A 25537-nucleotide genomic window follows, 5' to 3' on the forward strand; every position below is an offset into this window, starting at 1 on the left:
GGGGAGGCATTGTGGGGGGGGGGGGGGGGGGGGGGGGGGGGGGGAGGGGGGGAGGGGAGGATTTTGTTGGTGGGGAGAGGGGGAGGCATTGTGGGGGGGGGGGGGGGGGGGGGGGGGGGGGGGAGGAATACCTAAGAGAGCGAGAGTGTAACCGAAACTCAGCAGAGCGGGGGACATATTGAGATAAATACATAGACAAAGAGAGACAGAGAGAGTGAGAGACTTCAGAGTGAGATTGTGTGACCACCTGATATCGAGGGCGCATTCAGAGCCAGCATAATAAACGCCGCTGCAACGTGAACTTCGTCCTGTTCCATTTAGATCCCCACCATTCAGATTGCTTAGCGATCGGGCACTGGCTAGCCCATGATGCCCATAGATAAATCTCCGGCTGCTAAACGATTCACCACCATAGAAGCTGGCACTGCTGTCCTCCATGTCCGCCATGCTGCGGTTAAGGAGCTCCTGCTGCTGATGGAGCTGCTGTTGCTGCTGTTGAAGCTGATGGATCTGTTGCTGGTAGAGCCCCTCATTATATTGTTGACGATGGAATTCGTTTGCTTGATTTATGTATGCGTGTGTGTACCTAGACATGGGGAGGAGGTAGGAGGAAGGCACAAATGATGTTTTGCGTTTTGCTTTTTTTGTTTTTGTGAATTGTTAGAGACGAAAAACAGTTTTAGAGGTTACATACGATCATAGTACATATATCGGTATAAAGCAACAGTAAGGTAAGACACTCCAAGATGCCATTCTCGTTTATTCCCGGTTACAGTTGCTGCACGATTGCATCTGTGATCCGAGACAGAGAGAGGGAAAGCCATGATGCCATACCTTAATATTGGTATACCTTGTTTTTGCTTTTACTTTTGGTTTGCTTCTGATGTGTTTTGTTAGTAGCAACAACAACACACAACGAACGGTATTTGCGTACACACACATGGACTATGGAATGGTAAAGGAGAAGGTGCAGGAGGTGGAAGCAGGAACGGTGAGAGGGAGTACGAGTACGAGTAAACGCACAAAAAAGAGAAAGCTGAGGCGAGCAGGAGCAAGGCGAATGAAAGATCGATTCATGTGTCGGTTGATGAGGGTTCATGAGTAGAAGAAGAAGGAGAAGGAGGTGTGGGTGGAGTGTGTGAAAGGTACGGGAATACGCATACAGGGTAGTAAACGATCAACCGATCGGGGTAGTACGTTAGTTAACCGGGTGAGAGTACCTCTATCTAATCATTAACTAAGTATCTACACACTAGCATGTCTGTGGGTTAATTACTCCCAAAATCCAACCTCAACAATTAACAGGCGGAACAGATGGACGCGTAGGAGGGTATACCACGCGTTAATCAACATTTCAGATTAGCATCACGTGGAAAGAGGTACGGGGCGCGGTTACGGATAAGGGAACAACTGCTACGTCAACGAGGAATGGGGAATCAGTGGGAACAGTGGGTAAGGGCAATTACATACATACATACATACATTCATATATTTATGTATGTGTTTATGTATGGGTGGCTGGGTGTAATTATAAGTTAACAAAACGAATAAACCAACTAACTAAAGGAATATGAAAATCCACTGCTTCGCGACTTTGCAGAGTTCCAGTGTTGTAATTGCAACTGTGATTTTCAATTAGAAGGTAACGGCACACCATCTGGTGTGACCAGCCTTCTCTCCATACTCAATTGAACTCTGCAAAATCTGAAGGTGCGGTTGGCAGGGCAACTGTTTTTTTTTTTTTGGTTGGGAAACTAAACCTACAATCGATTCGCAGGGGCGGGGTGGTATGCACTTACCGTTCACGTTCTGTAAGCAGGTCACCCTCCTTACCAGTCGTCCGCATGATATCCATCATTTGGACACCTGCAGTCATCATCGGCTGCTGCCCCTGCTGCTGCTGTTGTTGCTGCTGCTGCTGTACCGGTGCACCCGCCGCCTTGTAAGGAGCCACTGCTGCCGTCATCGAGTTGATCATTTGACCATAAAACTTGGCATACATGTCCGCATAGGCTTGGGGATTCCTCGACAACTGCTCGTACATTCCATACGGATCGTAGCCAGCACCCGCATACGGAGCGTAGTTGCGACGCTTAGAGCCGCCGCTGCCACCGGCTCCACCACCACCACCACCGCCATTGGTGCGCTCCTTCTCAAGGTCACTGTTGCGGGAGCTCTTTCTGCGGTACTCCTCGTACCCATCCCAGTGCCGTTGATCGGGATGCGGATGGCGACGCCGCCGCTCCAGGGTGCCATCATCGTTGCTGCGACGCTGCGGCCGCTGATCACCGGTGGCCTCATGACGATCTCGCCTCCCACCACTACTCCTGCCCTTCTCCGACTGCTTAATGGAGCGTCGAGAGTATTGGCCGCGCTCTCGCTCATAATCATCATAGTCGTAGTCCTCCTCGGGTGCGGGTGCACTGCGCCTCTGGCGATCTCTGCCGTTCTTGCTGCTGCGCCCACCAATGCTGTTGGATCCTCCGGCAGCAGGGCCGACGCTGCCTCCATCCAGCAGAATTTCGCTATCGGCTCCCATGTGGCTCGAGTCGGGACCTTCGGATTCCCCGTCGTAGTTGCTGTTGTTGTAGCGACGGGAGTGCGAGTGCTCGAAACGCTCCTGATCCTCGCCACCGCTGTGATACTTGTTCGAACGACGGCGCCAGTTGCGCTCTCGATCCCGATCACGTTCCCGCTCACGCTCCAGATCTGTTTCGGGATTGCGGCGTCTGCCCTGCTGTTGGCTGTTGCCGTCGTGGCTGCGCCGATGGCTATCACGCCCGGTCTTGCTCTCCGCAGGTCCCACTGGGCCAGCGCCCCGCACAGAATCCTCCGTCTCGCCGTCGTAGTTGTTGTTGTAGTGGCCACGACGTCCGCGACGATCGTCGAGCAGATCTCGTCTATCGCGCTCCCTGTCGCGCTCTCGCTCGCTGAGCAGAAACTCGTCCGACTCCTCATCCGACTCCAGGTCCAAGGAGGCGTTACCAGTCCGCGACATACGCTGCCCGACTTGGGGACGTTTCTTCTCCAATCTCTGCTGCTGCTGTTGTTGTTGCTGCTGCTGCTGCTGCTGCTGCAGGGGCTGCTGGTGTGGGTGTGGTTGTGAGTGTGCGGCGGCAACGGTGGAGGCTGCCACTGGCGCTGACTGTGATGGTGGATTGTGATGCAATGGCTCGGCCTCGTCGGGCAGGCTGTGATGTTGCTGCAGCTGTAGCGGCAGCTCCGTAACGGGTAGAGCCGTAACTCCGGCCAGGGCCGGTGGTGGCTCCTCGCGATCCTCGAGATTTTCACCATCCAGGACAACCTCACGCTGCTCCCGCACAGACACGGCCGTTGTCTCCACACCCGTGACCACACGACGCGGCGGCGTCTGATAGAGATTGCGATCATCGACACGTGGCGGCTGCTCTCCCTCGGAGGTGTCCTCGCCATCCGCCTGACGCTCCTCCATGTGCAGGGCCTGGACAACATTCACGGCCGTTGCCGGTGGCTGTTCGGTGCCCGTGACAAGTCGCTGCTGCTCCAACTCCGGCTGGCCCAGCACCAGACGCGACAGACCGGGCGGCGGCAGCAGGCCCGCGTCCGTCTCCGCCTCCCAATTGGCCTCCCCCTCCTCGGGCTGCTCCGACAGATGACTCGTCTGCAGATACTGGGCCCTCTCGTCGTTAGGTGCGGCCAGCACCTCCAGGTTCTCATAGCCACCCATTTCCAGGGGTGACGACTCGGGGATGAGTGGTGGAGGAATCACCAGGGGCTGCTGTTGCTGCTGCTGCTGCTGCTGCGGCTGTGAGGGTAATCCATAAATGGATGATGCAACTGCAGGACTCACGCCCGGAACAACAGGTGCAGGAGGCAACACTGAAGGCGTTGCCAGTACATTGAATGGTGCCAGGCCAAAGATTACCTCAGCCGTTGGTGCTTCCATAGGACTGGCCACTGTTGGCTGCAGAGGAGCGGGAACAGAAGCAGGCATAGCAGCCGGAACAGCTGCTTGTGTGCCGGCCAGGATGTTGACACGTTTGCTGGGTCCAGTGGAACGTTTGAAGGGATTGCCGCCCGGACTGGCGGTTATTGGTGGCAGGGCAGATGGTGGTGCAATGGCCACCAATCCACCGGTAACTGGCGCCACTTCTGCGCTTCCTGGTTGATTCTGAAAGGCGCGCGGCGGCACAATCGCATCCAGTTCGGGTTCCTGGCCCGCCTCGGGCGGGGGTTGTTGTTGCAAATGGAGCTGCTGCAGTTGCTGGTGCAACGGCTGTAGCGGATGCTGCTGCTGCGGTTGCTGAGGCTGCTGTTCCACGGGTGGGGGAATATCCAAATTGTTGTTGCTGTTATTATTGTTGCTGGCAAAGGCCTGCCAGCTGTTGCCCTGCGATCCCTGAATATTGAAGGCATCATCGACTATGTTGCTTGGCGGTGGCTCCATCACAGCCTCGTTGCTGTGGCTCTGGTTATGGTTATGGTTCTGGCTGTAGCTGTTGTTGTTGTGGTTGCTGTTGCTCGTCTCATTCCAATCACCCCAGTCCCCCCAGCCATCATTCCTGCCACCGCCGTTGTTGTTGTTGTTGTTGCTGATGCTGCTGCTGCTGTTTTCGAAGGAATCCAAAGGCACTTCGGGATGCATTTGATTTTGCGGAGTTGTTGTTTGTGGTGGCGGCTGGTAATACATTTGTGGAGGCTGCTGCTGCAGCTCCGGTTGAGGCAGAGGCGGTGGCGCCTGCTGACCGCCAGCTTGGACTGCAAAATAGTTGTTGTAATTCAGCGACGGCGGCTGCGGCTGCTGGTCCTGCTGCTCCTCTGGCCAGTATTGTTGCTGCTGGCCAAGTGGTGGTGGTGCCTGGTGCTGGAAAATTTGGCTGGCATAGACAGGCTGCTGCTGCTGCTGCTGCTGCAGTTGTTGTTGCTGCTGCAGCTGTGCCTGATGCTGCTGCAGTTGTACCTGCTGCTGCTGCTGCTGAGGATGATGAGGATGCTGCTGCTGCTGCTGTGGCGGCTGATGGGGTGGCAGCCAGGGAGCATTGTTGTGCAGCATGTTCGGGTTCTCGTTTAGCTGGCAAGAGAAGAACAAGAGAAATCACAAATTATTAATCGAAAACACACACACGCACACACAGACAGATGAAGGAGCAGCTGGCGCTCTACCTGTTCCTGCCCAGTTCTTGCATAATTCCCATAGCATGTTTCACCCATTGACTCCGACGCAGTGGACGACACACACACCTCTGTTACATCCTCGCCCCTCCTGCCCTCTTCCATGAATCCCTCTGTGCGGCTGAGCGCAAGGGCACGGGCCTTCAGCCAAGACATTCGCTCAGTAACGGGAAAACCCGTTTGTCCAGATGAAAAATGTATATGTATATGTGTGCAAAATTACCGTTTCTTCATATGCACTCCAATGAATTTAAATGAAATCCTTATCGCCATACAAAAAAACAACCTCGATTCAGTAAAGAAAAAAATTGTAAAAAGAAACAACAACAACTACGAACATCATCCAAAGCAAAATGTTAAAAGTTTACGTGGACGTTTGCTTTGGGTCCGTCCGTTCGTTCCGTTCCCCTCCTCATCCACAACGGTGGCTCTGCTGTTTCTCTCTTTCTCTCTTTCTCTTCCTCTTCTTTTTCTGGTTACCTTACCACTGTTTTTTGCTTTCTTCTTCACGCAGCAGGTTTTTCGTGGGTTCGTTTTGTTTCTTTCTATCTTAATTTTTGATTTAGCAAGTTGGTAATTTTGGCACTTACACCAAACCAATTGTCTGTCAACTGACGGCTTTTGCTATACAGAAATGATTTCAATATTTCAATTTGCTTTTCTGTTTTCATTTCTCCTAAAAGTCAAAAGCGAAAACACTCGAAAAAAATAATTGGAGCAGAGGTTGTAAGAGCGAAAGAGAAAAAGAGAGAGAGAGAGTTGCTATAGCGGTGGCCCTAGTCCCCAGATTCTGGCGGATTGTCACTTGCTTCATATGTACGTACTATAATAATACTTCTTGGTTAGCCTCTTTGGTCAGTTGCCATTGTCAATTTATTATAAAAATAACACTGGTGTTAACACAGGAACACATACACACTCCTGAGATCCCCTCTCACATGCAAAAACACTCACACTGGCACACACAACTCACGCAAGTACAAGTGGATGTCAGTTGTCAGTCCCTTGACTTTTTTTGGTCCACCACACGCCGCAACAGCTTTCAATTAGCTGCGAAATGGTCAATGTTGGGCCATTACTTACACAAAACACTCGTTTTTTTACACGCACAAAGGACTGTTCTCGATATTGACTAACAATTACATTTACTAAATTGGTTGTAGTTCAATTGGTAGACTATTTAAACCATTAAAAAAAATGCCAACTCGACTAGGGATCAGTGTGACCGCGTTCTTATCTAGTAAATAGAACGACTAACCCTAAAAAATATACCGCTATATACCTTATAAATTTTAAAATATGCCAAAAATACACAGAGGAAAAAATCGAGCTTAGCCCACTTAAATCAGTTCAACACTTAAGTTAAACCGCGGAAAACAATACTGTTTGTGAAATCGAATCTGCTTGAAGTTCGTTGATTTTGATATTCGATTCAATATTACAAGCTTTTATCGAATTGATGATTGACAAAAAAACAAAAAAAAAAGGTAAAATCGTAAAGGGTAAGTGTTTACCTAAGTGTTATCGATGAATTGCATATCGCATCGCAGTATCGGTACATCCGCGAGAATGGCTGACTATCGCCGCAGTTTATTTACCAAATTTGTTTAGAATGTTTTTTGTGTTTTCCTCTGTGCTGTTTGCCTGTTAACCGGTGTGCTGATTATAGTTAATCCCTTTTTGGGACCCTACTCCAATGTAATATGCGTGTCTGTCAGCTCGCCGTGGCCATCGGCTGCCTGCACGTGCTCCTCAGCTGCTCGGCCAGCAATCATTGGGTGCTGAAGGAAGACGAAATTACCCAAAAGCTGGACTCGCCCTTTCACATGCGCGAGCCCCAGAACCTAATTGCCTTCCTGGAGCAGATTCGCTACAATGAGTACGTCGAGCGCTCCTATTTGGACCTGTTGCGAAAGCGGGAACAGATCGTCGAGCACTTGCGCTTCTCCATGCGCTTCGGGGAGGACCTGGCCGAGCAGGCCAAGTGTGCGATGGACTACTACATGCTGGAGAAGCGAATGTCCTACCTGAAGATCACGCCCGATCAGCTGAAGCGCATCAATCTGCCGGAGCAGAGCGACGTGAATCAACCGCACGGCAAGTCGGGCACTGGGACAAAGCAACGCACCCAGGAGCCCGTCTGCAGCAACTATCACAAGCTGAGTGTTGGCCCGGCCACCTACGACCATCTCGAAAGCTTTCAGCCCAAGGTAATGGACTCGGCGTACGTGGAGCGGGAGCATGACACCAATATCGGGACGGCTACCGTCGAACTGACGCGTCGGTTTGCCGTTGACGGGCTGCAGCATCATCCGGCATCATGGAAGTTCCACACGCTCAGCTCCTACTACTGGAGGATGCGAGGCAATGCTCGGGAGGCTCTACCCTGCGCCCGTTTGGCCGCATTGCTGGCACCGCCCATCTTCAAGGACATACCGCTGCTCAGCCTGGGCACAATACTCTTTCGCATGGGACGGCTCATCGATGCCGATCTAATACTGACGGCCGCCGTCGAGCATGCGCCCAAGGTGGCGGAGAACCATGTGGTGCTCGCCTCAGCGCTGGCCATGAAGCATGACTTTAATCGTTCGCTGCAGCACTTCGATGAGGCCGAACGCCTCGATCCCAGCACCCTGCCGCGCACCCAGCAGGTGCGCAACTTCATCAGCTGCCTGGAGAATCTCACCAAGAAGACCTCCAAGATGTACAGCTACGTGAAGTACATGAAGAACGAGGTGAAGGAGTTCAAGAAGCTCAAGTTTCATATATCCCAGAACCACGAGCGACTCGTGCAGCAGCAGCTGCCGCTGGGCGCACGGCGCTTCCTGGACTCAAAGTCCAGCAACGATGATCTGCATCGCCGGGGCCAGTACTGCAGTACGCGCACCCCAAACGGCTCCGACGAGCCGGTGCTCTTTTGTGATTTCTACTCGGACATGCAGATGCGGCTGGAGAGCAAGGACGTGGACATTGATGTGCTCGAGCGGGATCTAAAGGCCAACACTGATGCGGTCATTCGTCAGGTGTCTACGGAAATACGCAAGCAATTCAATCTCGAACAGCTAAAGGCAGCCAAGGCCCAGATGCCCGCCAAGGCAACAAAATCAACGTAGAAGCGCGGAGAGGAGACCACCAAATGCATTCCCTAAGAACAATTAGAGCATCAATTTCGGTTCACAAATTAGTTTTTTAGTCTGTTTGAAAGAGTATTTACGCCCCCATTTATGTGTACATATATATATTGACTAAAGATATTCGATAAGACATCAGGTAATAGCTTAAACGGCATCCTAAGGCTAGGCATGTAAGATGAGTCTGAATTTTTGCATCCACACCAAATGCAGATTAGAGCAAAGCCTTGACTAAGTATCCGCGTCCTATGTTAAGATTAGGCATTTAAAGATAATATATATAAATATAAGTATGTATATTTGTTTCGTTTCGTTTCGTTTCATATGTTTTGTACATAAAGAAAAGATATGAAAGAATCACCAGGCAATCTCTTGGGTTTCCAGTGCGTTCAGCAGTGTGGCCAGGTTGGCGTATGAGTGTTTGGCCTCGTTTCGTTTGTCTGCCTCCATCGGGTGCACGAGCAAACCGCTCCAGCCACTGTTGCGGGCACCGGCATAGTCCATGTCGTACTTGTTGCCAATGTGCAGGGCCTGGTCCGGCGCTATTTGCAAACGCTCCAGTGGGATTTTAAAGATGCGCGCGTCGGGTTTCATAACGCCAGCCTCGTAGGAGGTGAGAATGAAGTCGAATTTGCCTGCAAAGCCCATGGCCTGGAGTACTTGTGGTAGGGATGGATCAAAGTTGGATATGATGCCCACACATTTGCCAGAATCGCGAACGCGCTGAACCAATTCGGCTGCTCCCTCGACATGCCGCCAACAGGCGCTGGTGCGGAAAACCCTTACGAGCTGTTGCCCAATCGTGGCCAGCTTGTCGGTCGGCAGACTGGCATCCGCGCAGCTAAACGTACCCGCCACCAGCTGCAGCCACCACGATTTCCAGTCGAGATTCGGTGAACTGCGACCAAAATTTGGATATTTTTTGCTCATGATTTTGAACTGTTGGCTAAAGCAGCGCTCCAGCTGCTGCCTGTTGAGGCCAGTCACTCCGCATTCGGCTGCCGTCTTTTGGTATTGCTTCAAAGGATCTTCAAGTTTCAGCAGCGTGTCCGTTACATCAAATGTAACCAAGCGAAATCGGCGCAGATTTTGCCCAAATAATTGACATTTCAACGACATTTTGCTCCAGTGTGACCAGGTTCTGTACTAGCCCAAATGCTGTATACGTACTGTATTCGATATTCCCTATGAAGCTAACCGGATCACAACAAAACTACTTTATCTGATAACAAAAGAAACAAAAACCCGTGCATTAATCTAGCTCTAAAAACAACATGTCAATTGTAAAGCTGCAGTCGTCTGATGGTAAAACGATAGAAGTTGACTTCGACATCATCACGAGATGCTCAGGAACAATAAAAATTATTATGGAAGACTGGAATGATGCCGCTGTGCCGTTGGAGAATATAAATTCAGATATTTTGACAATGGTGATAGAGTGGGCAGAATTCCATTTCAACACGAATGCGAGTGAAGAAGATGGACGCCGATGGCGACAAACTTTCGTCAGCAAGAACCATGTCGCGCTCTTTAGTCTAATAAAGGCCGCCAACTATCTGGACATCAAAAATCTACACGATGTGACTTGCAAGACCGTGGCAGACATGATTCGAGGCAAGCAAACCGAGGAAATGCGCAGAATTCTCCACATCAAGGATGACACAATACGTTCTGATGAGAGCATGGAAGCAATGCAATTCCAGTGGCTATAAGAACCAAAATCGCAAAATAAAATAAAATCAAAATAAAAAACAAATATAATTTTCAAAGAGGGTATTCCACTGAATATTGAAATTGAACCTTTTCCATTTTAAACGATGTATCGATGCTCCAAACACCATCGATCTTATCGATTGTGGTATGGCAGCCCTGGCAAAAATTGATTCTTCGATCGGATTAAACTATTGTTTTGTGTTTACGGTATATTTGTAAAATTAGATGGTATATTTTTCACGGTCTGACGGTATATTTGATCGATAATTCCGCGGTCACACTGATTGCAGCCAAAAACTGCAGATTCACGGCATTTACCAAACGAATTTTGTAAAACTTGATTTTTGAAGGGCGTATAAATATTTTTCTTGCGAAATGACTGTGACTGCCACCCCAGTGCCCGACAATATGCGGGTTAAAGCACTGTCCGACTACAGAAAGAAACTGCTGGAGCACAAGGAGATCGAAGGGCGTCTCAAAGAAAGTAATGTCCGACGTTTTCCCAATTCCGACAACACGGCAAGCATTGACACCTTTCCCTTACCTTTGTTGCAGAGCGTGATGAGATCAAGGAACTAACCAAACTGTATGACAAGTCGGAGAATGATCTCAAGGCGCTGCAGAGTGTGGGACAAATCGTGGGTGAAGTCCTCAAGCAGCTAACCGAAGATAAATGTAATATTTCTGGGCACAGACTTGACAGTTTTTGAATTGTTCATCATGGCTTTTCTTCTCTTTTCCCATTTTCAGTCATTGTGAAGGCTACCAATGGGCCGCGCTATGTGGTCGGCTGCCGTCGCCAGCTGGACAAGACAAAGCTAAAGTCTGGCACTCGTGTGGCCCTGGACATGACCACCTTGACCATAATGCGTTACCTGCCGCGCGAAGTGGATCCCCTGGTGTACAATATGTCCCACGAGGATCCCGGAGATGTAACATATTCGGCCATCGGTGGCCTCACCGAGCAGATTCGTGAGTTGCGCGAGGTGATTGAGCTGCCACTGCTCAATCCGGAGCTGTTCTTGCGTGTCGGCATCACTCCGCCCAAGGGTTGTCTGCTCTATGGACCGCCTGGCACGGGCAAAACCCTGCTGGCCCGTGCCGTTGCCTCCCAGCTGGATGCCAACTTCCTGAAGGTCGTCTCCTCGGCCATTGTCGACAAGTACATTGGCGAGAGTGCTCGTCTCATTCGTGAGATGTTCAACTATGCCCGCGATCATCAGCCCTGCATCATATTCATGGACGAGATCGATGCCATTGGCGGGCGCCGCTTCTCCGAGGGCACATCCGCAGATCGCGAGATTCAGCGCACGCTGATGGAGCTGCTCAACCAAATGGACGGCTTCGACTCCCTGGGACAGGTGAAAATGATTATGGCCACAAATCGCCCAGACACCCTCGATCCAGCTCTGCTGCGTCCCGGTCGCTTGGATCGTAAAATTGAAATTCCACTGCCCAACGAGCAGGCACGGTAAGTTGCTTTTGCGCGCTATTCCACTCTATGCTGATGTCTGTATCCCATTTATAGCCTGGAGATTCTCAAGATTCATGCGCTGACAATTGCCAAGCACGGGGAGATCGACTATGAAGCGATTGTCAAGCTGTCGGACAACTTTAATGGCGCCGATTTGCGCAATGTGTGCACTGAGGCTGGTCTCTTTGCCATCAGGTGAGTGCCGCCCGCCCTGCGCCGAAGCCATCGGAATAACTTATCTGAATATTGTTTCTTAATTATTGTGCGACAGGGCTGAGCGCGAGTATGTCATCCAGGAGGACTTTATGAAGGCTGTGCGCAAGGTGTCGGAGAACAAGAAGCTGGAGAGCAAGTTAGATTATAAGCCAGTCTAATGGCATCAAATGATCCTTTAATAAAGATTAAATTACACACATCTAAACACATAAATATTTATATATATATATCTGTATATAATATAATATGTTCATGTAACAGATTTGTCAAACATAGTCCGTTCCTTTTGTCCGATAAACTAATTAAATGCTATGTAAAGATAGAACGTATGTAAATTATCCACATTTTTGCTGCTTCTGCTCATCGATGCGACGCTTCTTGCGCTCCAAGTAGTCGCTGACATTGTCGAATCGTTTCTTAAACCAAACGGACAAGTCCTCGGGCATGAATGCATCCACATCCAGATTGTCTAGTACCATCTTCAGCCAGCCATCGGGCAGCCCAGTGGCCGTCTCGCCATTTCTGCTATCGTACACCCGCAACGTTAGACGATCGTTCTCAGCGCCAGTCACATAGATCCGATTGTCGGTCAATGCGAAATTGCATATATTCCAGTTGCCAGCCTCGGCACGCACCATCTGGGTGGCGGTGATGCTCCAGCTCTCTTTGGTTGTCTGCTCCAGCCGATACACGCCAATCGCATCGACATAGTCGTAGAGGAGCACGGCCACCTCGTATGTCTTTTCGGGCTCCAGTTGTCGCACCAGCATGCGGACAGCTGGAGCGGGAAGCTCGTGGAGCAGCAGCTCCTTGCCGCTAGTGTAGTTCCAGACACGCAACGTCTTGTCCCCCGATGCCGAGATGATGTGCTGCTCCGTGAGCATGGCCAGGCCGGACACGAACTCCTTGTGGCCCAAGCAGTAGCTGTGTATGTCGAATGTTGCCGGATAGTTGGTGACACGTATCTTGTCGTCGCGGTCACATGTGATTATATACTGCTGGTCCTCCGACCACAAGATGTCGTAGACAATGCTCAAGTGTCCCAGCAGCAAGCGTGGCGGGGCATCCACCTCGACACAGTCGTACTGGTAGCAGTCGCCAGTCTTGTCGGTGACCAGAACGGAGCTGCCATCGCTGCAGAACCTTAGGGCGCTCGATGCGCGAGTGAGTGGGCGTACAGAGAGGAGCTGGGCGTTCTCGGGTCGACTCTTGTAGAGCAGCACTGCCTTTTGGCCAACTGTGGTTAGGGCCAACAGTTGGCGATCTGGAGAGTAGGTCACATTTTGTATCGATACCTCGACCTTGACAGATCCTGTTGCTTCCTTCAAGGCTGCAGGCTGTTGCTTTGAGCTGCTGGCCGGGTGGCTCGGCCTCGGCCCTGGGCCAGGCACGGGGACTGGCTCGGCCAATTTTAATCCGCACGTGGTTAAATCCGGTGGTAATTCGATTTCCTTGAAGATTTGCAAGTCGCCCGGATTCAGGAAAAGCACCTTACGCCCGTGGCCAATAACCAATTCGGGCTCAGAGAAAAAAATTGTTGCCATGTTTACGCCTACGTTCACGTTTTTTTTTTGTATTTAATCGCTCCAGCTCAATGTGAACGCGGATTTATCGATAACGAGATATACCGCCCGACCCTCCGAAATATACCTTTTCATTTTCAAATATACCGTAAATATACCGTATTTTCTATAACATTTTCGTGGATTTGATGTTCTGCTTAACATTACCAGCTAGTTAGCACTCTCAACCCTGAAACTGCAATTTTATCCGATTGATAAATCAATTTTCTACAATCTGTTTTACTTTAAAGACTCCATTTGGTTGATTGTGGATAAAATAACGCACAAGCAAAGAAGTCCGAAAAAACATTTCCCGTTTCTTACAAAGTAACTACACGGCAACTACGTACTAGCTACATGTGACGATTAATTTGAGGGTATGGACATTTTGTGCACCCTATTATCTTGTATATATGCTAAAACGTTAATGTTACACGCTGATTAGAAACGTAAGAACCGAATAGATTATTTTACACAAACATTTTATTAATCTGCTTTTCCCAATTATGAAGGAAGCTCAAAAATCGAATTTACCTTAAATGTCCCAGCAATACTTCTTTTAAAACAAGCTTTTAAAATGTACCGCTGGGGAATGGCTCAGAAAAGCAGGGTATGGACTATAGGAAAAACGACCTAGAAAATAAAACGCAGGCAAGGTAAAATCCACCGAAGAGCCACCATGAGCAATCGTAATTTTAAACTTATCGACGTTTAATTTTGAATAAATGGATAGAGAAATGCAATAGAGAGTCTAGTCCGGTCCTTCCATAATTTCAAGCATACACTTTTTACCCTTTTTACCAAGAACATTCACTATTTGTAGAGAGTTTTGTTGAAATCATCTCGAATTGTATGAAATCCTCTTTCCCAAGCCAAAGTGTCTTCAGAATGCTTCGACATACTTGAACGTTGCTGGTTATTTGAGCACTTGTTGCTTTCAGCTAGGTGTATGGGTGTTAAACCGTTATTTGCTGTATACGCCTGCAATGCGTAGATGTGTGCGTAGATGCAGGAAAAATCGAGATGAGCCCCATGCCGGCCGACCGCCAAAATGCACAAACAAAAATTCACTTTTTGGTTTTTACACATCTTTAATGTTAAATTTAGTTTTTGTGTCTCTTCGCTTCTATTACAATATAAATTATGATTTATATTTAATAATACATTATTAGAGTTCATTCCATTCCTAACACATTTCTTTATTATTATTTTATTTATACTGCATAATATCGAAGCACTCATTATTCAGTTTCCTTTGTTTAATTTGTATTAACAATGTTTTAAAAACTCGCATTTGGTGAATTACAAAAGGAATTTGTCATCATTCGACTCTAGTTGAAGGGGAATTCTGTAGTAAATTGCCATTAATAATAATAATAATGAAAAAAAGTACAACTTTATATAAAAGGTTTTGTTTAAATCGTATATAAAAACCTTTGGGAGCAAGCACGTGAAGTGAGTATGTGTATGTTTGTTGTTCAATATTCGTTTTGTTTCGTTACTTTTTTAATTTCTGATGTTTTTTTTCTCTTGCTTAAAGTGTCGTTTCGCGTATTTAAGGCTACGGTGTTTTTGCTTTGTGTTTTTCATTCGTGTTGATTTGCTTTTGGTTTTTGTTTGTTTGCCTACGAGTAAGCAGTGCAGGCAGTGCCTGTAAATCTGTGGATTGGTTATGTTCCCGTTTCTTTTGTTTTCGTTATCCTTTTTAGTCGTGTCGTGTAAAATTAGTTAAACATACGAAATAAATATTAGTACAAAATGAAATGCAAATTCAAATTTCTCAAAAATCAAATGAGCCACGCGGTCAAGTGCATTTTAAATTCTTTTCACACGCACATACAAAAAAAAAAACAAAAAAAAAATATAATCCATTAAACATAAATTACTCATACCAGAAATGAGGACAGCGGGTAAGAGGAAAATTAAACATAGTCTAAATATTTCTCAGGCAAAGAATATAAATCAGTTTGAAAACAAAATTAATATAATAGTAATATATAGTAAATATAAAAAAAGGATAAATATCATTAAGGTTAGGGTGAATGGGAGTGGGAATACTCTGGTAGATTGGTATTGGTGCTGTCGTAGTAGTAGTTTGAGTGGTAGGTAGTACTCACAATAAATTAATACAAATTAAATACAGTTTTGTGGCCTTTAAATAATTACAAATACTATACGCAACTAGTCCATAATAGTTAAATGTCATTGATTTGTGCCGCGGCGCTACAGAGAGGACAGGACTCTCCAATCAATCAAAAAGAACACAACAAAAACTATGTAGAGTTCTTTATCAGGTAATTAATTTATAATGTAAATGGAATCTCATAATAGTAAGTTTTCAGTTATAGTATGTAAATGTCTTTTTCTTTCATTTATAAAAGTATCGCATAAAATCAATGAGAACCAAACTGAAAATATCTTGCTTATTAAATCGTTGTTGGTGTTGTGTGTGTGTGCTTGGTTGGTTTTGTATTGTGTGGTTTTACTGTTCGGTAATTAACTGTTAAACTGTCAACCGCTTTCAGCCTCTTCCAGCCTTCCCCTCCATTCAACGTCAACATCAATTGAATGAACGGTAAAGCTTAGTAAGAATGCCGGTACTTCTCTCATCTCACGAGAGAGCAAAGCAGCTTAAAAGAGAATGGCGGTTAATGAGTTGAGAGAGCGAAACGTGACGGCTAAATGGTTGGGATGAGCGAATGATTTGGAACGAGACGTCTCCTTTTTGCGGGTACAAATAATGAATTCATGAACTTCTTTAACAATATAGGGACATTTTATTTAAAGCTAAGCGCTACACAATAGTTGAACTGCCGCACAAAAAAAAATGTAATATCCAACAATTGATTCTGCGAGTGGGTGCACATCTGTGCGTCTGTGTGTTTGTGGCGTGTGTCCTCCACGCCCTTTCCCTTGCGTAGGCGGAACACATTTGACCTCATCCGCAGCAGCCTTCAGTTCTGTTCTGCTGTTCATGCAACGTTTTTTTTTGGAGTAGAGTAGAGTCTGCCTTCTCGGATCACATTTTCTTTCGGGCAGAGAAAGGGTTAAAGGGTAAGGGAACTGGTCTGCGGAGGCGTTATGCCATTCGTGTGATTCTTGACAAAAATTCGGGGCGGTCACATTGATGTGACGTGAGGAAAACAATTTAAAAATGTTGCCGGATGATTGTTAGTAGTGGGGCGGTGGCGGTGATGGTGATGGTGTAAATGTGGATCGTGTGGGGAGGAGGTTTTTTGCTAGTCAAAATGTTCTAGCGCTGGCTGTTTGGACTATATTTACAGGAGAGCATCTCTTCTTTGGCCAACTTAAGGCGATATTCAGACATCATGTCACGGCACTGGGTGGCAATATCCATCAGTTGGGAAAACATCAATTCACCGCGCTTGCAATAGTCCTCCTGATCATAGTTCACATAATTTGTTTGAGTATACAGCGTCTTTGATTCGCCCAGGAAGGTCTCCAGTGTGGCATTCACCGATCGATGGAATTCCACAACCATTTCCTCTGTTTGCTGCAAATCCTCAATGGCCTCGTGCTGTGTGATCAGCTCCTGTGACATTTCGTGTTCCTGTCAAAATGAGTACAAATTAGAATTAGAAAGCGTTCCCAGGCATTTGTCTTCTCCGCAGCTTAACTATTACTTTTGTGGGTGTGGGCTTAAGAAAAACATCAAAATTGGATGTGCACTTGTGTGTGTGGAAGCGATGGCTTAGCGGCGGCTACTCTTATCTTTCGTCTCCACCTCATCCACACTGATGTGGGGCAGGAGACTAGCGTAATCGAACAGAACCCCTTTGAAGCCACACTCGCGCAGATTGAAAATAATGCGAGTCTTGCTGCGTAGCAGCTTGGGCACTTCACCGAATTTCCTATAAAGCTCTTCATGCACACGCGGTATCAGCGCGGCCAATGCAATGACATTAGGATCATCCTTGGGACTCGGCTTCTTATCCACCAGCATATCCGCGTTCTTGCATATTTCCAGCTGCTTCTTTTTCTTCTTTTTTGGCTGGCTTACAGCGTAAGCCGATGAACGATTTACCAGAGAGGAAACGAACTTCTTGGGTTTTTTGTCCACTTCAGACTTTTCCAACACTGAATTTACCGCTACTCTGGCCATATGCGGCAGTGCCTTTTGCTCGAGTGCGTACATGCTGTATCTGCGTATTGCAAATAACTTTCGACCGTACTCGTCGACAGGTCGCTTGTGCCACGAAAAGTCCAACTTAGTGTTTGCTTTTGTGTCGCCATTTGTGGCGATCTTGCTGGGCGAGAACATGGTTTGTTTTGTTTTCACATCTGACAGAGCTAGAGCTGAAGTCAAAGTCAAAGGGCACCCTGAATGCTGGAAATTACAAAAGTTTGTATGCCCTCTACGAGTGCTACCAGAGTTTGATCTGGTACAAATTTCGCCTAAGCGAATCGAATGTCTTAATTATGTAAAATAGCAGAAAATACTCACGCTCAGCGAACTTAATAGTGCCAGATCCGTGTTGCCGGCATTCCCATTCTTGTTGTTGTTATTATTATTGTTATGAATGCCCGCAGATATGGGAACATTGCGCTGATTGTGTGAACGGATGTCTGGCTTGCGCACCGGATTATTCTCCTGCTCCTCCTCATCGTCATCGTCCATGATTTCGATATCATTGTCATCCATGGGATCATTGCCATCGCCACAGGGTCCCATCTCCTGGACATTGGGGGCCACCAGCTCCTTGACACGATCCGCGTAGCGCAGCGTGTTGAGCGTGTGCTCACAGGAATTGATGCACGGCGAGATCATGGCTATCATGCAAGTCTTGCTCTTCTCTCCAATGAACGAGTCGCGCAGCACCTGCGTGAGCTTCGAGACACGGAACGGCAAGTGGGCCGACTGTTTGCCCAATGCTCGGATGCACTCTTTGAGTGCCAGCAGCGACTTATTGATCTCCGCTCCCTCCATGCGTGTCTGGCGATCGGCCGACGAGGTGTCCACACCCCGCTCATTGCCCGCCAAATCAATGAACGAGAACTTGCCGTGGATCTTTGTGGTGCCTATTGGACGCAAGACAATTTGGAAGACGGCGTGCGATCGCGATGAGTTCGCATTGGCCGATGTCTGCCCCGAGGTGCGTGCCAAATTGCCCAGCTGGATGATCTTTAGCACCTCCTCAACGCTGTCCACCACCTTCTCAGTGAGTCCGACCACCTGCACCTGCTGGTTGCCATCCTCCAGCACGCGCAGCTTCTGCTTATCAGCCAGCAGATCGAATACCTGTTCGAGCAGAAGCATTAGCAATGGGGATCTCTGACCGGGTGGGGTGTGGGATTTATTCAGATTCTTACCTTGCCACTGTAAATCTCAAAGAACGAGGCCGAAACGACTAGATTCATGGTGCGATAACGCGGTGTATTGAGTGTCGCGAACACATCCTTGGCGGCCATGGCATAGATGCCGTTCTTGCAGTCCTGTATTTTTCCAGTAAACTCCCCGCCCATGGTGTGGGTCTTGCCAGATCCAGTCTGGCCATAGGCAAAGCATGTCGCCATTCCTCCCTCAAAAATAGTCTTCACCAGCGGCTTGGCTGTGTACCTGAAAGGGCGGTGGGGTAAATGAGGATCACAGAAAATCAGAGCATGTATCATAGTTGCTGAAGTTAAAAGTGAATGAATCGTGCAATCTATTTTTAGGCCTCAAATAATCACAATAATTATAGCAGTCAGACTCATTTTCGTAGGGAAATTCCATGCCACTACAACTGAAATATTATGCATCATCGGTAGGTCTTACGAAGGTTTAGCGCTTTACGTTAGCGCCTGGCGTTACGTGACGCACCCAGCACCCATCTCCTACGGCAGCCATTGACTCATGCGCCGTGTAGAAAAGAGAGAGAGAGAGAAAGAGCAAAATTGGAAGAGGGGGAGAGCTTCTTAAACGCAATTGAAGCTACAACAAAAGGTAAACAATTTTTAATGGACGCGAAATGGCGGTTACTTTTCGAAAGAGGCGCTAAATACAATTTAGAGAGTTCAAAACTCAAGCATTAATCAATTCAAGCAGCGAGCGGCGTCGGCAGAGTTCAGAAAACAGGCAGACCCATGAATGAATGGAATAGCGGCAATGGAGTGGCCGATATAGGCATTGCAAGTGTCAGAGGGAGATAGCCGGAGCTTGTGTGAAATTAGTCATAAGCTTCAAATCATTGGAAAAACAACAAAAACAACACAACAAAAAACAAACCAAACAAAACTTGGCTATTTCGGGAGCAACCGCTTTCGGCTACCTCTCTCTCTCTCTCTCTCTCTCTTACTTTATGTTCGTCTGTGTGTGTGTTTGTGTTTGTTTGTATGCACTCGAATGAGTCGCTTTGTTAGGGATGGACCGTGTCTGCTAGAGATGGCAGCAATAACAGCTGTTGGATGCAACAGCGTACGGGGGGGAAAACCAATAGGAAATTTATACTTTCAACTGTAATAAATCAAAAGTGTTGCATTTCTTCGAATACTAATTCAATGGAAGTCCTATTGTGGCAGTTTCTGTAGCCTTTTTATATGCTAAAAGCAGTGTATAGCCTGGCAACCGACACATGTCGTGCGGCATACCATACAAGCATGAGAGGTTGAGGATAGATAGATGGTCTACATATATGGTTATGCCTGAAATCGAGTTTGCTACTTGATAAACATACATACAAATGTATGTGCTCGACTACTCTCGGTTGCTGGTTTCAATACTCACTTGTACACCATGGCATTGTCACACGATTCGTTGAAAGCGTAGTCAAAGCGAAATTTGTGATGTTCAAGGAACTTGGTGAGATCGACCTTGGTGCGCGGCTCATGGACAATCATCAAGTCCTTGCGGGGCACCGATATGACATCGACCTCACGGCGATTGAGCTCCTTTCGGCTGGGTGGACGCTTGCGCACACAGACCGTGATCTGGTGATCGTCCACCGCCTGACCATCGAGCAGAGGTATAAACTCCAACGTATTCTGATATTCGCGTATCATATTCGCTAGCTCCCAGTTGGGATTGCCTGGGTCCTGGTTCTGCAGTGCTTTTTGCTCCTCCTTCAGCTCAGCCTGGCGTGCTCGACGCTTCTCGCGGTTCTCCTTTAGACGCTCCACCTCCTTGAGGGCGTGCGAACGACGCGCACCTCCAGCGACACCGCCAATGCTGCTCTGTGTGCTATTGTTGACCACTGTATTGGTTGTGGATTGGCTGGCCTGCGCACCAGCCGTCACTTGGGCGGACGCTGTGATGGGCGCCGTGGCACTGCGTGTCTGCTGCTGTCTACCGGTGGCCTGTGTGAATCGTGGACGCTGCAGCCCCGAATTGGTCGACGCTGCAGTGGTGCCGCCCGTGGTGGCATTCGAATTAGCATTGCCCGAGCTGATGGTCGGGTGCGTCTCGTGTATCTTGTTCAGTTGATTGCCGACCAGGGTCATGCGACTGGTGAGGTTGCCAGAGATGTTCGATTGTGTGGGATTGCGGGCCAGATTCACTGGGGCAGTGGCCTGCTTCTTTGGCTCCGGGGCCGCATGCTGCTCGACAGCCTCCTGCGTCAGTTCGGGATTCAGTGTGAGTATGGCCTCTAGTTCCACCTCCTTGCCTTTGGTTTCGCCGCGCTCGTACCACTCGACTGTTATGCACTTGCCGGACGCATTGATCATGGCCACGACGGCCGCATGAACGCGCCCATCAGTGCGTTTGATTTTAACGCTCTGTCCAATGGTAATCATATCCATTTCGATCAGATCACTTCCACAAATGGCTATCACTTGGTATAAACAAATACCCAATATCACTTTTTGCCTATCTATCGAGTTTGCCTCGTCAGCTCAGCTCAGCTCCGGTCAGCGCTGCGATTCCGATTCCGCTTGCGAATCCAATAATTTGGGCCACAGTTGTCCCACTGTAGCGAATTTCCAAATGTATTCTGATTGAGAAGAAATGTTACACGGGTGAATTTTTATATTAATATTAATATTAATATTAATATTATTTCTGGCTTGCACTATTTTACGACCAAGAGGCAGCAGAGAGTCAGTAATGAGTTTTTGTAATGCTTTCTGCTTCTTCTATGTCGAGGTCGCCGACAGCGTCTGTTTCGGTGAACGCATCTGTGTGTGTGTCGTGTTCCCATGCATATATGTATATCTGGTTGTCTGTGCGTGTGTGTGTGTGTGTGTGCTCACAGCGAATTTCAAATGCCAACTGTCGCTTTGGTCGCGTCTAGCAACGAATAACAAAGTCTGCACACATGCAAATGCAAATGGAAAAGGAGCGGAAGGTGGAGTCGCCACACAGAAGCATACATTCAGTTGGGCCTGGGGATCTTTGGGAGATCTGGTGTTGGCCCTGGAAGAGGACCCTGGCGAATTGTGATTCTTTTTTGGTTGTGCGCCCATTTTGCATGCATCGCATGTGGCACTGTGCAACACTGCTCGCCTATGCGGCACACACATAGCGACACACGCATATGCATATGCGGCAGCCAAGTCAGCCAAAAATAAGAAGAAACTAACGCCGATTGCAAGGCAACTAATCAATGCTTGGCGGTGTTAATTATATGCAAGCGCAGCATACAAACGCACGGCGTTACGTTATCGTTTTACGTCATACATTGGCTCCCACACAAACGCTCACACACACTCGCACGCACACACAAATGCATCGGACAGACGGAGTCGCGGAAATGTAATTGAATTTTTTGCAATCTGCTGTTTACGCTCACCTTGTTTGTGGTCTGAAACACTTTAATTTTCCTAAAACGTCTATTTGATTTAATATGACCAACCACAACAAAATAAATAGTTAACTGCGTGTGCACAATTTGTCTAAAATCGACCAGATGTCAACTACAAGAGTTTTATAGTTTCACAGTTTCTTCGCCATTGTTTTTCGCCACACTGTCATGACGATGGCACCGCGTTGTGCAGCACTTATTTGGCAGGGGTAGTGCTGGAAAGTACACGTTAAATTTGAATTGCAGCTGCAATAAGATCGAAAACATCAGCTTTTGTCTAAATATATGTAATTCCTATTGTCTGAATTTCAAATTTTCGGCAGTAAAATGTGAATGGCTATTTCCAACTGAGCACTTTTAATTGACGTTGAATTATTCAATTTCCAAAAACTTTGCAACACTGTCGCTGCCAGCTGTTTTTCAATTATTTTGTTGAAAAGTGATAAAGTGATGTAAATTTCACCCGAAGATGAGATTCAGTCGCATATAATAATAAGGGAATGTAGGAAAATGTGAATTCTTAATTTGAAAACCATAAAGTTTAGTATGTTTTGGTATTTTTTACAGTCTCCCTGCGGTATTTACATCTGCCCACACTGATAACACTGTAACTGCTCCTCTGTGTTCGAAGTGAGTGTGCCTGTGTGCGTGTGAGTGTGCGTGCATGTTTGTGGTGGTTGCAATAGATTTGTTTGTGCGTAGAAAGGAAAGCGTAAATTGTTGCAACGAAAATTGGACAGAGACATCAGAGAAGCGTTTGCAAACTTCCAAAGAACACTCGGTAAGCATGCCCCACACCTCCATCCGGAAATCTAATAACGATCCGCCCGGTGTGCAGCCCACGCATCAGCATGGACATCATGGACATTCAGGCTGTCGAATCCAAGCTGAGTGACGTCACAGTGACACCAATACCACGCTCGCAAGTGCAAAACTTTTACAACTACCAGCAGCAGCGTGAACAGCGCGAGCAGCAGCCCCAAATCCAAATATCTGCCATCCATCATTCGCGTGGCAACTCCGGGGGCATGGGTGCCACGGACTATTCCACCACCAGCGGCAGCAGCAACGCCAACAGTAACAAGCGCGACCGTTCCGGCGACTACAGCGCATCCAGCAAACAAAATTCGGCGGCTGCCAATGCTGCTGCGGCAGCCGCGGTTGCCGCCTTGCAATATTCACCGCAGTTCCTGCAGGCGCAGCTGGCTCTGCTGCAGCAGCAATCCAACACCACGGCCACGCCGGCAGCTGCCGCTGCAGCGGCCCTCTCGCTGGCCAACATTGCGGCAGCCACCAATGGGTCCCGCAACTCGGGCAACAGCAATGGTAACAATTTGGGTCTGAATCTGACGCAGTCACAGCTCAAGTACCCGCCCCCGTCCACATCGCCGGTGGTGGTGACCACCCAGACATCGGCAAACATAACCACACCCCTCACATCCACAGCCAACCTGCCGACAGTGGGCAGCCTGAGCACCGGCAATGGCCTGACCAAATACGCCCAGCTGCTGGCCGTCATCGAGGAAATGGGACGCGACATAAGGCCAACATACACAGGGTCGCGCAGCTCGACGGAGCGGCTGAAGCGGGGCATTGTCCATGCACGCATTTTGGTGCGCGAATGCCTGATGGAGACCGAACGAGCGGCGCGTCAATGAGAAGAGGAGTGCAGTGGCGATTTGACGCCACAACTCCTATCGCCGGACTGAGTGTTGTTCGGGTAGGAGTCGGTAGGCTCTAGGGCTAGAATAAGTTTAAAGTTTAAATTGGGTTTGCCCGTTTGTTGTATCTATCGATCGATCGCTCGATGTGTGTATATCTCAGTCGAAGGAGAGGAAATCCGCAGCACTTGTAGGGCTTTCCGTTTTGGCTTTCTATATATATTAGTTTCCATATAAACGGCAGAACTGTGCCAGCGCGGACCATAGTTAAAGAATGTTTAGACTAGCTCAGGTTATATACAGTTAATAGAGTACATATATGTATGTATGTGTATGGGTGAATATTAAGCGGAACCAGCACACACACACATCGAAGGTACATCCAATCGATGCACAGAAAGGCGTGAAGTGCGAGGAGAGCGTAATTATTACACTGCCCCCACTGGGGTCTACGATATTGTGTGGAATTCGAAGCTGATTCCGGCGACCCTTATTTTAGAGAACTATACAATGGATGTATGATGTATATACAATACAAAAGAGGTACAAGAGAGATATATTGATGCATATATGTATATGGAGACATTTATACTTGTTATGCCTGTAACACAAGTGCGCGTTCAAGACAAAACCCCCTGCAAATTGCCACTAGGCAATTGACACAACTCATATTTATACATATGTATGTACTTATATACCTAGGATCCATTTGAGATATATATATATATGAGCATAAGTTCAAGCATGTATACCAAACCGAATAAATGAATAATTTTTTGGTCTTTGTAAGTGAAGATTTATTGCAATTAACATTGAAATTTGGGGCAACATTGGGGATATGGCTTCGTGACATCGCCAACAAGCTTGCAGCGCTTCCGGTGAGCCTCCATTGGACAACTGAAACGTGTAAGTTGGAGTTCCTTGCTGATAAATTTACAAATAAAATAAACATACTTTTTGCCTATCAGTTGCTTGGGTCCTTCACAGGTATACTGCATGCATTGACCATTTGGCTTGTACGATTCACCCGTATTTAACTTGTGGCCTTCAAAATCGCAATCCACGGCCAGCGCCAACAGCGAGTGGGCGCCCAGCACCAAGAGGCACAGCACAAAAGTCAGCGACTTCATTATTTAGATTCAACTGAGATTCAACTTCGTTGCGGGACTTGCAATATATAGCAAACAGAGAGAGAGAGAGAGAGAGAGGGCGAGAGGGAGAGGAGATTAGATGGCCCAGCAGATTGGCCACGGGGTCGATGGGTGTATCAAAAGGTGAACCAAACACGATGAAAACTGATTTCAGACTAGGAGGACACGCTACAGCTCAAAAAATAATAAGCACAAATGTACGTTTAATTAGTTAAGCAACAAATCACAAAATACTATGCACGAGTGGGACACTCTAGCTGTGGACAACATTCGGGAAACTGCACACCATAATTGCCGGGCGAAAGCTGGCATCCAGGAAGCGGAAAAGGTTGCGGCTCACAGCTGTTGATGTTGGGAAAAATCAAACATAAATTATATGTGTTATATATGTCTAGGCAGCTTTCGGCACTTACTGTTTAATCATCAATAGATAATCATCGGCACAGAGCACCTTGACACAGTAGTCCTCGTGATTGACCGGCAGAATTTCGCCATTCAGCGGAACAGCCAGATCCAGTTCCTCGTAGTAGCAATGCCCGGCCAGTGTTGGGTGTTGCGTGTGTCCCCGATATTGCGTGCTGAAGCCATTGCCATTGATCGCCACCAGCTGGAGCAGGATGAGCACGGAGACGTACAGCACCAGCAGCACATTCATGTTTACTCTGAATTTGGATTTTTGGCTGTCCAGCGGCAGATCGGCCGCTTATAAGGGCAGCCACATCGGACAGGGCTCTGTTATC

At 47.8% G+C, this 25537-nt stretch overlaps 10 protein-coding genes across 18 annotated transcripts in view; 4 read left to right on the forward strand and 6 right to left on the reverse strand.

Annotated features, from left to right (window-relative positions):
• LOC117590970 overlaps positions 1-6391 on the reverse strand; it is a 14726-nt gene extending 8335 nt beyond the window's left edge. Inside the window, exons 1-4 of one of the 6 annotated variants that reach the window (XM_034284033.1) lie at positions 5143-5160; positions 4940-5050; positions 1800-4684; positions 248-586 (exon numbers count right to left, since the gene is read on the reverse strand). In XM_034284033.1, coding sequence (XP_034139924.1) covers positions 248-586; positions 1800-4684; positions 4940-5032 — 3317 coding nt within the window. In that variant the 5' untranslated portion in view covers positions 5033-5050; positions 5143-5160. Of the gene's footprint in view, positions 1-247; positions 587-1799; positions 5051-5142; positions 5197-5374; positions 5514-6234 lie in introns of those variants that run through there. The other 5 variants (XM_034284031.1, XM_034284032.1, XM_034284030.1 and 2 more) reach the window with 5 other exon arrangements.
• Positions 6392-6698: 307 nt separating this feature from the next.
• Positions 6699-8579, forward strand: LOC117590992. Its single transcript, XM_034284070.1, has one exon. It carries the CDS (start codon positions 6855-6857, stop codon positions 8262-8264), a length of 1410 nt encoding a protein of 469 aa, XP_034139961.1. The 5' UTR covers positions 6699-6854; the 3' UTR covers positions 8265-8579.
• Positions 8562-9434, reverse strand: LOC117591008 (rhythmically expressed gene 2 protein). Its single transcript, XM_034284093.1, has one exon. It carries the CDS (start codon positions 9399-9401, stop codon positions 8640-8642), a length of 762 nt encoding a protein of 253 aa, XP_034139984.1. The 5' UTR covers positions 9402-9434; the 3' UTR covers positions 8562-8639.
• A 55-nt stretch (positions 9435-9489) lies between these two features.
• On the forward strand, positions 9490-10014 carry LOC117591018 (S-phase kinase-associated protein 1-like). Its single transcript, XM_034284105.1, has one exon. It carries the CDS (start codon positions 9557-9559, stop codon positions 9992-9994), a length of 438 nt encoding a protein of 145 aa, XP_034139996.1. The 5' UTR covers positions 9490-9556; the 3' UTR covers positions 9995-10014.
• Positions 10015-10269: 255 nt separating this feature from the next.
• LOC117590997 (26S proteasome regulatory subunit 10B) lies at positions 10270-11890 on the forward strand. Its single transcript, XM_034284077.1, has 5 exons — positions 10270-10479; positions 10551-10670; positions 10746-11466; positions 11524-11664; positions 11741-11890. The coding sequence occupies exons 1-5, from the start codon at positions 10371-10373 to the stop codon at positions 11841-11843; spliced, it is 1194 nt and encodes a 397-aa protein (XP_034139968.1). The 5' UTR covers positions 10270-10370; the 3' UTR covers positions 11844-11890.
• On the reverse strand, positions 11823-13269 carry LOC117590996 (tRNA (guanine-N(7)-)-methyltransferase non-catalytic subunit wuho). The gene has a single exon (XM_034284076.1). The coding sequence runs from the start codon at positions 13227-13229 to the stop codon at positions 12021-12023; it is 1209 nt and encodes a 402-aa protein (XP_034139967.1). The 5' UTR covers positions 13230-13269; the 3' UTR covers positions 11823-12020.
• A 1232-nt stretch (positions 13270-14501) lies between these two features.
• LOC117590982 (kinesin-like protein Klp10A) lies at positions 14502-22103 on the reverse strand. Its single transcript, XM_034284057.1, has 5 exons — positions 21974-22103; positions 19972-21175; positions 18579-18825; positions 17713-18507; positions 14502-16818 (listed from the first exon to the last, which is right to left on the reverse strand). The coding sequence occupies exons 2-5, from the start codon at positions 20982-20984 to the stop codon at positions 16501-16503; spliced, it is 2373 nt and encodes a 790-aa protein (XP_034139948.1). The 5' UTR covers positions 20985-21175; positions 21974-22103; the 3' UTR covers positions 14502-16500.
• On the forward strand, positions 16698-24186 carry LOC117591007 (homeotic protein ocelliless). 3 transcript variants are annotated; one of them, XM_034284091.1, is made up of 2 exons: positions 16698-16705; positions 22824-24186. In XM_034284091.1, the coding sequence occupies exon 2, from the start codon at positions 22837-22839 to the stop codon at positions 23641-23643; it is 807 nt and encodes a 268-aa protein (XP_034139982.1). In that variant the 5' UTR covers positions 16698-16705; positions 22824-22836; the 3' UTR covers positions 23644-24186. The 3 variants fall into 3 exon arrangements, with proteins under 3 accessions (XP_034139982.1, XP_034139981.1, XP_034139980.1); XM_034284090.1 differs by lacking the exon at positions 16698-16705 and adding an exon at positions 22609-22766; XM_034284089.1 differs by lacking the exon at positions 16698-16705 and adding an exon at positions 22617-22781 and having other exon boundaries at positions 22820-24186.
• On the reverse strand, positions 17847-24800 carry LOC117591022 (venom toxin OcyC11). 2 transcript variants are annotated; one of them, XM_034284110.1, is made up of 3 exons: positions 24601-24799; positions 22088-22097; positions 17847-17859 (listed from the first exon to the last, which is right to left on the reverse strand). In XM_034284110.1, the coding sequence occupies exons 1-2, from the start codon at positions 24774-24776 to the stop codon at positions 22094-22096; spliced, it is 180 nt and encodes a 59-aa protein (XP_034140001.1). In that variant the 5' UTR covers positions 24777-24799; the 3' UTR covers positions 17847-17859; positions 22088-22093. The 2 variants fall into 2 exon arrangements, with proteins under 2 accessions (XP_034140001.1, XP_034140000.1); XM_034284109.1 differs by lacking the exons at positions 17847-17859; positions 22088-22097 and adding an exon at positions 24419-24543 and having other exon boundaries at positions 24601-24800.
• Positions 24801-24972: 172 nt separating this feature from the next.
• On the reverse strand, positions 24973-25495 carry LOC117591020. Its single transcript, XM_034284107.1, has 2 exons — positions 25211-25495; positions 24973-25139 (listed from the first exon to the last, which is right to left on the reverse strand). The coding sequence occupies exons 1-2, from the start codon at positions 25450-25452 to the stop codon at positions 25031-25033; spliced, it is 351 nt and encodes a 116-aa protein (XP_034139998.1). The 5' UTR covers positions 25453-25495; the 3' UTR covers positions 24973-25030.
• Positions 25496-25537: the final 42 nt, after the last annotated feature.

This window comes from Drosophila guanche, unplaced genomic scaffold, assembly GCF_900245975.1.
Source record: "Drosophila guanche unplaced genomic scaffold, DGUA_6, whole genome shotgun sequence".
NCBI lineage: Eukaryota > Metazoa > Arthropoda > Insecta > Diptera > Drosophilidae > Drosophila > Drosophila guanche.